Genomic DNA, 12,963 nt, shown 5'->3' on the forward strand with positions numbered 1-12,963 from the left:
TATTTAGTATTCTGCCTCCCAGCATATCACGAGAGCACATCCAGTCTCGCACCTACCAGAGACAGGTGAGATTTTTAAAATATTGCTGACTGCAAGTGCTATACTTTAACCTTAGCTTTGCTGAGTGCGGAGCTTTTTTGCCCTTTTGCATCAGTCAGTTTACATATGATTTAACTTATTTTTAAAGCCTTTTTAACTTGTGTAAAAAAATTGCAATGCCCTGCTGCTACTACCCATTTGTCCTTTTTTTTTTCTGTAGCTAAAGTATGGTCTTATCTTTGCCATGCGGTAACTGTCTCATTCAGGGCTGTGGAGTCGGTACAAAAATCATCCAACTCAGACTCCTCAGTTTATGAAAACCCTGACTCCACGGACCCGAAATTGCTCCGACTCCACAGCCCAGGTCTCGCTTCCACTGCAAGGAGATTGTCACCATTTATATTTCCAACAGTGCTAATGACTCTTGTAGATTGTTAGGTGTAATTCGACTGGAAACGGGATTCTGTGATGCAGGCCAAGCAGTCAAGGTGAATTGCAGTGCATTCGGAAAGTATTCACAGTGCATCACTTTTTTCACCCACATTTTGTTATGTTACAGCCTTATTCCAAAATGGATTAAATTCATTTGTTTCCACAGAATTCTACACACAACATCCCATAATGACAATGTGAAAAAATAGTTTACTTGAGGTTTTAATACATTTATTAACTATAAAAAAGAAAAAAAAATAAACCCTGAGAAATCACATGTACTTAAGTATTCACAGCCTTTGCGCAATACTTTGTCAATGCAGCTTTGGCAGCAATTACAGTTCCAAGTCTTTTTCAATATGATGCCACAAGCTTGGCACACCTATCCTTGGCCAGTTTCCCCCATTTCTCTTTGCAGCACCTCACAAGCTCCATCAGGTAGATCGGGAAGTATCGGTGCACAGCCATTTTAAGATCTCTCCAGAAATGTTCAGTTGAATTCAAGTCTGGGCTCTGACTGGGACATTCACAGAGCCAGTCTTTTCACATTTTGGCTCTGTGCTTAGGGTCGTTACCTTGCTGAACGATGAACTGTCATCTCAGTTCCAAAGTGCTCTGGATCATGTTTTCATCCAGGATGTCTCTGTACATTGCTTCAGTCATCTTTCCCTTTATCCTGACAAGTCTCCCAGTTCCTGCCGCTGAAAACACATCCCCACAGCATGATGCTTGGGCAGCACGGTGGCGTAGTGGTTAGCTCTCTCGCCTTGCAGCACTGGGTCTCTGGTTCGAATCCCAGCCAGGGCACTATCTGCAAAGAGTTTGTATGTTCTTTCCGTGTCTGAGTGGGTTTCCTCCGGGCACTCCGATTTCCTCCCACATTCCAAAAACATACGGATAAGTTAATTGGCTCCCCCTAAAATTGGCCCTAGACTACAATACTTACACTACATACTATAGATATATGGCAATGGTAGGGATTCGATTGTGAGCTCCTTTGAGGGACAGTTAGTGACAAGATATATATATATATACACTGTACAGCGCTGCGTAATATGTCGGCGCTATATAAATACTAAATAATAATTATAATAATGCTTTCACCATGCTTCACTTTAGGGATAGTGTTAGGCTGGTGGTGCCTGGTGTCCTTCAAACATGATGCCCGGCACACAAGAGTTCAATCTTTTTCTCATCAGACCTGAGAATTTTGTTTCTTGTGGTCTGAGAGTCCTTCGGGTGCCTTTTGGCAAACTCCAGATGGGCTGCCATGTACCTTTTTACTAAGGAGCGGCTTCTGTCTGGCCACTCTGCCATACAGGCCTGATTGGTGGGTTGCTGCAGAGATGGTTTTCCTAGAATGTTCTCCTCTCTCCACAGAAGACCTCTGGAGCTCTGACAGAGTGACCATTGGGTTCTTGATCACCTCCCTGAATAAGGCGCTTATCTAGAGTCCTGGTGGTTTCCATATTCCTCCACTTAAGGATGATGGAGGGTTCTGTGCTCATGGGGACCTTCAAAGCAATAGATTTTTTTTTCTGTAACCTTCTCCAGATTTGTTCCTCGAAACAATCCTCTCTTGGAGGTCTAGACAATTACTTTCTCTTCAAAGTTACAAAGACAGCACAAGTATTTATACTTACCAGGGGCCTCCTCCAGCTCAGTCCCCTCCTTTCTCCCACTGTCAGCCCTGATAGTAGGGGACTACTTGTGCATGCATGGCTCTGGCCATGTGCCACCTTGGTCGTGCTCCTGTGGCCGGAAGCATTCTGTGCCTGCGCAACTAGTTAAGGCTTGTAATTGCGCAAGTGGGCAGGGCTACGCATGTGCATTAGTCCTCGACTGCCTCAGTTGGGGACTTTAGCAGGGTTTACTGTGGGAGAACGGACAGGATTTGATGAACGAGGAGGTAGCCCACAGACTAGAGGGGGCTGGATCCTGGAGGAAACCCCAGGTAAGTGTAAATGCTTGTGCTGTCCTCATAACAGATTCTCTTTAAAAATGGAGATTGAAACATCTTAGGCCTTGTTCACATTATAAATCGCCAGCGCTATTGCACGTTCTGAACGAATTATAGGGCTATTTTTGGAGCGCTTTCTGAGCGATTTTTTGCTTAGAAAAGCACTTTTCAAAGCGCTTTTGTGCAGCAATGATTTTTTTCACTTGCTGACATCAGTCAGGAAGTGAACTCTTTGACCTGGAAATGAATAAATACAATGTATTTATTAATGAAAGCGTTCGGAAATTCGCAATTCAAAGCGCTTTTTCAAGCTCTTTGAGATTTCCCTGTACTTTCTATTGAATTGCAAACGATCAGAAAATGGTGCAGGAGCCGCATTTACAATTGGATAGAAAGTCCATCGCTTATGTGAGAACACTCACATAAGCGACCATTGCACTAGCGCTTTTAAGGCGATTTTTAAAATCGCCAGTGCTAAGAAAACAAAAAACAAAATCGCTCTTAGTGTGAACAAACCCTTACTTTGTTTATAGCAAGTAATACAGAAAGAAGCTGTAGCTTTGTAAGTATATACCATGTTTTTGTTTTTTTCTTCTTCTCCTTAGGGACTGTCTGAAATTGGTTATGGGCTTTTACACACGCGTCTGAATGAAATCTTATTGACATGGATTTGTTGCCAGTATGTCTTCAAGTTCTCTGTTAAAATATTAGTAGAGATTATAAAGTTCATTTCTACAGCCATAGATGAAATTGGCCTGTAAACCAGGAAGAGATTGGCCTAGACAATCCACCATTCTCTTTCTTGGAAGGGGGGAGGGGATTGTTCGGCACATCTACCACCTAAGCTAGAGCCTACCTAATACTAGGGGCACAGAGGACATTTGCTAACTATACTGGGAGGAACTTCCTAAACCGGGGGGGGGTGTGAGGTCGGGGAAGGTTTGCTGGGCACATCTGCTACCTAATAAGAAAGAGTTCGTCCTCTGTCAAATTTAAGAACCCGTTGTGGGGTGTTTCCACATGTTTAAAGAGAACCAGAGATGAAGCACCCTCATGTATTTTATCTTATAAATCAGTGGGAACATGACAGTAAACACCTAATCTGCTCTTTGTTTCATTGTTCTCTGTTTAATTTGCCTGTTATCACCTCTGATAAGAATCCCGACTAAGCAGTCGGTCTAGCTTTGCTACAGAATGATTATAGCTGAGACTGTGGTCTTTGGTGTCTTTTCAAGTCCAAGCCTGCCCCCTGCTGGCTGTGCTCAGGAATCATTATAGCTTAGTCATTATAGCAAAGCCAGACTCAATGCACACTCCGGGATTCTTATCTCAGCTAGATAACAGACACTTTTAGCAGGGAGGATGAAACAGGGAGCAGGGCAGACGTTTTCTCTAATGTTCCCACTGATTTCTATGGTAAAATACATGAGGGTGCTTCGTCTCTGGTTCACTTTTTAAAGGCCCTGAGATATGACAAGACATGTTAATCGTTATACTGGTTCGCGTTACATGTTCTAATCCAGGCATGGGCAAAATTGGCCCTCCAGCTGTTGAGGAACTACAAGTCCCACAATGCATTGCAGGAGTCTGACAGCCACAGTCATGACTTATAAAGGCAAATGCATTGTGGGATTTGTAGTTAACAGCTGGAGGGCCATGTTTGCCCATGCCTGTTCTAATCGCAGCTTCTGGATGGTGAATACAAGTTCCTAATGTAGCCTATTTCTACTAGTTCTGCATCAGTTTTTCTGGATGCAGATTTCTGGATGTAGCCCCATTGACGTATATTAGCTGCAATTTGCATCCAGATCCCACCCGCATGTGGAAAAATGCAGCATACCATCCAGATTTTTTTATGCACCGCATCATATCCAATAATTTGCATTGAATGAAAATCGCTCCATTCACTAACGTGTTGCATTTTGGATGCGGAAATTCGCACCCGGAATCCCTGTGCAGTGGAAATAGGCCCTAAGTAATTACAGCCTAGAGCAGAGGAATTCAAGTGCAGCAAATAGCCACTGACTGTGCTCCTGGTCAGGTACTTAAAACTATGCCTTTTTTATTACTACTCGTTTGCTGAAAAAGGTACATCAACTCCATGAAATATGTGAGAAATTAGCATTGCTTTGAGTTGCTTGTTGATGTTAGAAATTCCTCTGCAGGAAGGAGCGTTGTTAAACTCCTGGCACTGCTTAATTCGAGTGGGAAGTAGTAATTCTCATCCTGAATCATCTAACTTATGTGTCACGGTTTTTCTTATCAGTGATGTGAATGTGGCATACTCTGCCGGTATCTACAGATTTCAGAATGTGTTTGCTTAGGTAAATAGCAATCACATTTCTGTGGCCATTTCAATTTTCTTGTTTGTAAAACCAGTTTATATGTCCCCAAAAATTAATCATCTATGACTGTACCTTCTGTTTTACAGCCCAGTGACTTTTCCATATCTCTAAAGGCATCAGGAAAGAACAAACACTTCAAAGTACAGATGCTGGACAATGTCTACTGTATTGGGCAACGAAGATTTAAGGGCATGGATGAACTGGTTGAACATTACAAAAAAGCACCCATCTTCACTAGTGAACACGGAGAAAAGTTGTACCTGGTCAGAGCACTACCGTGACACCAGACTTAATTCTGTCCTCTTAAACTTTCAAGCCTTAGTTCCAAAAATTCTTCCATGGAACAGAGCCATCATTACAAAAGCAACAGTCTTAACAATACAGGTTCTTCTTAATCCACAAACACTCTTGCATAGTATTTTTACTTTTTGTTTTTTTTTCTTGTGTGTCTGTTCTGTCTTTTCTGTTTTGTAAGACATCTTGCCCTCAGGTTAAAGAACACCTCACTTAAGTGACCATTGTAAGCACTCACTGTCATGCCTTGGTTTAAAGTCTCCTGTTCTACACATGTTTACAGTACATAGCTAGTAACAGCTATCAAGAGTAGTAGGAGGCAACTTGAAACAGTGTTAATATGCTCTCTTTTTTTTTTTTTATCATGTAAAAAAAAAATCTTTATTGGAAGACATTAGGCACAGTTTAAATGCACTGAAGCTGCAGCAAATAATAATGTAGATATGCTGTATCGGTTGTGGCTGTGAATTTTGTAGCCTTGTTGCTTACCAGGTAGTTTAAATTAAAACAACTTCTAGGCTCTAGAAACACTCTTTACACTGTAATGTGCTCTGCCACTGCAATACCTCCTCACTTTGTTGCAGAGTACACCAAATAAAGTATTGTAGCAGTACATCCGAGAATACTTTGGTTAAAAAAAAGATTGTAGTAGATAGTGTATTTGGTATGTAATTACTACAGAAATTATAGAAAGTGGATAAGCAAGTTATTTAATTCAAAGATTTACATGAAAAGTAACCAAATGTGCCATCCACATTTTTCTATTGCTCTCCTGCCTGTTATAATTATACATTTATGTATTTAATGATGAAAGTAAAATGTATGTGTAGCAGACTGTGTCTATGCTAATACAGACAAATAAACTTTTTTGTTTTTTGAAATTTTTTTTGTCATTGTTGCAAAGTTGCGCTTATGCGCTCCACCTTAGTCACCATAACCGGATGACACAGGTCAGTCCTATTGCTGTGCTCATTCACCATGTTGCCGGGAAAGGGAGGGCATGGACACAGCGGGGGCACCGTACATGAGTGCACGATCCTTTCCACTCTGTTGTAACTAGTTGACAGGGCGGGCACATTGTAGGTGCTGAAAATTTCTACTTATATGCGAGTATACAGTATAAAGTTTGCAATTTGTTTTTATGCAGCTTGAAAATGGACCAATCAAATCCCACCTAAACTTGGATCCAATGGTTTTATTTTAAAATTGCATGAAAAAATGCATAATTTTTCACTTCATTGACCATAATGCCTTGTGTATAGAGACAGTCAATCAGAATCACTTTTATTTCTCCAAGCATGACTGGGTCGTGCCCGGAATTGGGCTTGGGACATGAATACAGGGCATATACATAGAAACATCTGAGACATCAGAACATAGGACATAATAGACATCAATACACACATATACATATACATACAATAAGATGCAAGTCCAGCTAACATGCGAATAGGCAAGAACCTGAGCGGTTCTTGCCTTTTTCATGATTGCTAACTCAGTAAAGGACCAGCCCTTAAAGCATTGCTATCATATAAATCTGGCATAGCGGGGTCTGAACCCTCTATAACAGTAATTATAGATTGACGGTATACCTTGAAATGAATCAGAGTACTCAGTATATGATTTTATATAAAAAATTGTATTTGCTTATCATACAGCATATATACAAAATATGAACAGTTCCAAGTAGTGTTTTCTTCTAACAGTATTCCATCTCATCAAGGCTTTATAGCCAAGCAATCATCAATCTTCTAAGTACATTCAAAAAAGAATATAACAGTTGTGTTATGTAGAATAAGATCAAAAGTAGTCTCATCTGTATCAATAGCTGTGTATATAATAGCTGTGTAAAACTTGTAGTAATCTTCTTAAGGAAATGGCATAAAAAATAGCTTCTAAAAAAAATTCTTGCTAACATCTTAACAAAACTTAATGTTTAAAAAATAATAAAGTAAATCACCAGAATATTAAGCCTATTACCCCTCCTCTGTCATCTCTTCAGCATCTAGAACCACGTGTGGGTAGGTAGCTTCTGCCTCATGTGTCTTCTCAGGAGATTGTTGGGCTTCTGCAAACTGAGCTTTCAGCTTCTACTTTTATAGGGATAGGAAACAATATGGCTGCCTAATCTGGAATTTCCCTGAATCCCAGGTTCTGATTGGCTAAGGCTTCCATGCGTAGCTCGCTATCTTTGACATTTAAAATACCCATAACACTTTTTTGTTTTGAATACCTTAATTATCTTAACTGTGAGAATCTACGTAGGTTTGCAATGTTTACACATTCTAATCAGGTCATTTCTGACGCAATTAATTAAAAATGGACGTCAACAGCCATCTTATTTGCTGGTTGACTTTTTTCCCCAGACATTAAGACTAAACAATGTCATTCATGACGCATTTCTGATAATATCCCCTTCTGCTAGTTAGTTTTTGGAATGTGTCTGTACTTTCCTAGGTCAGGTTGACCCTATAACACTGTACACAGATCTGTAAGAGCCTTCAGAAATTTAAGGCTTATTGAAACATACAGGGCTTCTAATATACTCATTTAAATATAAAGCGTATTATATAATTCTTCTTAAAACAATTAATCATATAAGAAATAATTGCATATTAAATCTTAATATAAAATCATGTTCTATATATTTGTCTTTCTGATGAAGAAATAAATATCTAATTTCAACCACCAGAGGTCAGCATTTCATAACAAATAACAAACAGTATTAATTATGAAACCGCCAGGTGGCATCATTTGTCCTCTTTAACTAATTGGGAAAACACCTTCTATTGTTTCATTTTATAAAGCCTGTCCCCAAAACATTGTGTGTTATCAGCTTTCAGTGTTCAGCTAACTGAGACAGCCTTGTACCCAGAACACGTCAACAATTCTCCAGAACCAAAACAATCCCACGAGAATGTTTTACTGTCTCAAATCATCACTGGAAGAATCCAGCATTTCAAAGTATATTTCAAAGTATTAGATTCTATTATATAAGGTTGAACAATAACTATTTCTTTCTTTTGGACTGTACTGATTATTAATATATAGATTAATAATATTTGTGTAATAGTTAAGAAAATGTACGTATATAATTACTGCAGTAATGTGAGCTTTAGCTTGCTCCCAGTCTTTACACAGAAGCCTTTAAATGTCAAGGCCACGCACTAACATAAACAAGAATGTTCTGGCTTTTTGTAACTAAAATAATCCAATTATGAGTTTCACTGCTTGGAATATATTGAGATGTCACAGAGCAATATTTAAAAAAAAATACTCAAACTTTAGAGTTTACAATGACATTTTGCATAGAACATTAAAACTTTAAATTTATACATATTACAGCTTTTCCTGCATAAATAAAACCGCTAGAATTCTGACAAGCTTGGTATAGGGCTAATAAGACACACTCCCTGGGTAATCCCCCTAAGAAAGGGGATCAGCACGGACAGCCCTCTATCGCACGAATGTGGCCACCAAAGGAAAAATTTCCACCTTATTGAGAATTTCATCTACATGACTTACAGCAGACATACCAAAGGGGGGAAGAAATTATTTGACTGTTGCACAGGAGAAACAAAAGGTGTGTGTGTGTGCTCAAACCAAGCAGCACCTGACTTAAGGTGGCCACTAACGGTCCAATTTTTAGCGAAAAATCATTCGAGCGATCAGAAATTTTGATCGGATTGGTTGTAAATAATCTCAGTTGGTGGACACAATCGATTATGAATGAGTGAAAAAAATGTCGGCCGAATGAATTTTCGTCGAACCAAATTTTGGATTTTTCTGTTGGTTGTGGTAGATGGGAAGCAAAGATTGGTTCGTTGACGGTGTGGCGAACGATGTATTACAATATTTCACTTCCGATCAGAATTTCTGATCACTCGAATGATTTTTCGCTAGAAATTGGATTGTTAGTGGCCACCTTTATAATGGCTGCAGACATGTCTATTAACAATTTTTAAATTTAAAGAGAAACCAAGGTGGCAAATGATAATCTTAATATGACCCAGGGGCATGCCTCTGGGTCATTGTACCGACGCTTATCTGCTTTATTTATGTGAGGTTGTCAGTCAGCTTAGTAGCATCACCGCCTGGATTCCAGGCCCCACACCACTCCCCGCCTCTGTTATCTTTCACCAATAGAAAGCCAAGCCGTGACCCAGGAAGTACTATACTATGCAGGGTCTAAACTAACTTTAATGCTTTTTGCTAACTTCACTGATTCTTTGCCTACTAGTATCCAAATCCTAACACAACTTGGGCACTGGTTACATGGATTTGCTGCTGGTGCATCACACCTACCACAACCTCCTATCAACAAGATTTAATAATTTGGTCATCCCCAGAGTCCACTTCAAATCCTTTGGAAGCAGAGCCTTCTGTCAGGATGCAAACTGATAGCAGTAGATTGTAGTGCCTACAATATTCGTCTATAAAGCTTTAAAGCTAATGTCAAGTGAAGTAATAAAAAAAACATACCTATGGAGAGGGAAGGCTCTGGGTCCTGTAGAGGCTTCCTGTTCCTCTCACAGTCACCTCGTTCCAAGGAGGCGGAGGTCTTCAGGAGCTTGAGTGCTCCCGAAGACAGGAGTCTCTATTGCGTATGTGAGAGAGAGCGAGGGTACAGACCTGCCCGTCTTTGGGAGGAGTTGTGCTCCCATAGACTTCTGAAGCCTTCTGTGATGGCACAGAGCAGTATTCGACATACTGGTCGAATACTACGAACGGGTGACCGCTCTGGGAATGAGGCGACCATGAGAGGACTGGGAAGGCTCTATAGGACCTAGAGCCTCCCTTCTCCATAGGCAAGTATCTTTTTTTTTTTTTTTTTTTTTTTATTTAATTTTTTATTTATTTTACTTAACATTCACTTTATGATTCTGCTAGCGTGATGTAATTGGTAGAGACTGTGCTAGAGCCTTTATTTCAGCTGCTACTGTAGTTGCAGCTAATCAGCTGCCATTATTGTTATCCAATACAGCTACTACCAACTATGCCTGGTGTGTCAAAGATTTTGGTAGCTACATTGGATAACATTAGTAGCAGCTGTTCAGTCTCTTATTAGCTCCAACAAAGCTTCTCATGTGACCTGACCCCTACAGATATGTTGCTGCAAAAATCTGTCTGTGATATACTGTACATAGCACTTATATCATTTCTTCCTTTTGTTTTTTACATTATTCTTTGTTTGATATGTTCAAAATGATCATAATAGTACTTGCCTGTTTTTTCCCCTCTTATTAATAAGTTAAAAATGTCTCTCAAAATGGGTTCCATTTAACAGTGAAATGGCTGAGACTGATGCATTCTAGTTGAACAGATGTACACTGTAAGGGCTCGTTTCCACTATTGCGGTGCAGAATCGCCTGGATTCCACCGCTGTTGAAATTCCATGAATTAGCATGCGGATGCAAATTTTTGCGCGTTTTTTGCCGCGAATTCGCATGCGAATTCGCATAGGTGAGGGTATATGCGAAATTAACCATGTCACTGCCTGTTTGAATTACATTGGTACCTATGCGAATTCGCATGCGAATTCGCATGAAAATTCGCATACCATAGCCGCATGCGAATTTCCTATTAAATACATTAGCGGCGATTCGCATGCATTCCACTCGCAGGCGAATTCGTTGGCTCTTTTGTGCGTTTTTTTACCGCTGAAAAAAACGCACCTCAACAACGCTACAGTGGAAACAGGCCCATCCACTTGCATTACATGTGCAAATCTGCATGCGTTGGACGCATGCAGATTCGCGATAGTGGAAACGAGCCCTAAGAAATTACCCAAGACACAGCAATGTATTAATTGTAGTTGATTCTTTTTTTGAAGCAAGTTTGTAATCTATTATCAAGCAGATTGGCTAGTGTGTGGGGGCAACCAGTGTTTTATAGGTATCAGACTGCTGGGATTAAAACACAGTCACATTTTAACACCACCTTGTAAGATGTCACTCTCACAACACAAATCTCACAGTGTTGTGTTATGTGATAAAATATATTTAAGGGTCTTTCAGGCCTGCCCAAGAATGAGGCTTTTCTTCCTAGATTTGATGAGTATATAGCTTAACAAGGCTGTGCTCATTTTACTACAGTATATAATGCAGGGCTGAGGAACCTTCGCTGAGATACCATCCGGAATCATGAATCCTCCAAGGGTGCTGTTGCTTTTTGCCATCTGCTTGATCTGCATTGCCTCAACTAGTAAGATCTTACCTTTTTACTTCTGAATTTAAGCTGCTTATGTTTCATGCCTAATTGTGTTTTGCTGGCATTGACATTTACTCAGGCTTGTTATACTGAATGCGAAATGTTACGGCAATGGGGACAATTTATCAGACTTGATGCATGCACAGAGTAAATGTCAATCAGGAACATTTAGTTACATTGTAACTATTAAGCAAAATCCTCTTCTACTGGCCAGGAATATTGCACTTATAAAACTTTCCTCTGACCACTCCTTCCAGGTGCCTCATATAACCCAGGACTACAGTGACAGAAGCACAGAAATAAAACATTGCACTTAGTTTCATAAAAACATGGTGTTGATTTGCACTAGATAAGCACCTGATTCTCTCACAGACCTCGTTTGAGAAATTCCCCCAATATGGACAAATGCATAGTTGCTGTAGTGTTTTATTAACTACATGTTATTACAGGTATTTGTTGCTACCAGTGATTTATAAACATGTTATGATGTCTAGGGACACAGATGAGAAGATTTTATACCATGGTTATTGTTAACTGATAAACTGTATTTTAAAAAATCTTTTATTAGAAAGTTGGTGATGTATAACAATTAAAATGAAAGTTATTGCATTGACTTACTGTATAAATGTATTAAAGTAAATTTTAGACACTTATAATTATTCTAAGGACTGTACAAAGGACATTAACTGCATATAAAATCATACATTTAGGAAGGGCTTTTTATGCTAAGACTGGTTAAGCTGTAATTCGGAATGCCCTACAGTATGAAAAAGTAAAGGCAATGGTTGTAGGTCAGGGCTGTGGATCTAGTCTCCGCCGTCCGAACAGCGTTTCAGGGTGGCAAGTGCGCCGCTCTCATCCGCCTCCCTGTAAGGGCATAGAGACGAGAGCTACAGCGTGCAGCTAGATCACAATGGCTTTCAGTGTGTTTATGAATATGGTTCTTATGTCTTGAGCACAGGCAGAAGTATTATGAATAATGTATTATTTGTAAATCTGCAAAGATTTTACACGCTCACCCACCAAAGTGCATGTGTTTATTTCTGATTATTCTTTGTTGTTACAGCCTGTAGCAGTAATCATTTTTGGGCTGGGGCTACAGTTCAGGCCTGCACAGTTTTGGGAAAAAATGGAATTGCGATTTTTTTTTTTTTTTGCGATTTTCTTCAAATCAAGCTTTAGCATTACATTTATAATGTACAGTAATATTTACAAACATGCATTGACAGAAAATGACATTCTATCAAATTGATAGTATGATGTCATTTTCTGTCATGTTTATGAAAGTTTTTTGCTCGACAGGATCGTGGAGAGATAACAGATCCTGGGCAGTGAGCGTACAGTACACTGTGTGACCACGGGAGACAGGGTGCAGAGTGCAGAACAGGAGTGCCTGATGTGCGGATCCTTCTCCTCCACAAGTAACGTGTTGGCTGCATTACACTACTCACTACCGCTCTGACTGCTTCCGGCCGGAAGGAGAAAGCGTGCCGCGCAGCCAACACAAATAATTCTACACCTGAAACGCTTAAAATAGTATGTGTAAAAAGCTTGCACGCTTAAAATGGTATACATGAAAAAATCGCCACTTTGACGATTAGGAAATTGCCTTGCCACAAATTGTGATATTGATTTTAAAATATATCATGCAGCCCTACTACAATTGCATTGCTGAAAATGGCC

The 12,963-nt window shown here is 39.8% G+C and overlaps 1 protein-coding gene across 1 annotated transcript in view; it reads left to right on the forward strand.

Annotated features, from left to right (window-relative positions):
- The window catches only part of NCK2 (NCK adaptor protein 2), a 63,726-nt gene extending 57,775 nt beyond the window's left edge, over nucleotides 1–5,951 (forward strand). Inside the window, exon 4 of the mRNA XM_068265294.1 lies at nucleotides 4,863–5,951. Coding sequence (XP_068121395.1) covers nucleotides 4,863–5,057 — 195 coding nt within the window. The 3' untranslated portion in view covers nucleotides 5,058–5,951. The remainder of the gene's footprint in view (nucleotides 1–4,862) is intronic.
- Nucleotides 5,952–12,963: the final 7,012 nt, after the last annotated feature.

This window comes from Hyperolius riggenbachi, chromosome 2 (assembly GCF_040937935.1).
Source record: "Hyperolius riggenbachi isolate aHypRig1 chromosome 2, aHypRig1.pri, whole genome shotgun sequence".
Classification (NCBI taxonomy): Eukaryota; Metazoa; Chordata; class Amphibia; order Anura; family Hyperoliidae; genus Hyperolius; species Hyperolius riggenbachi.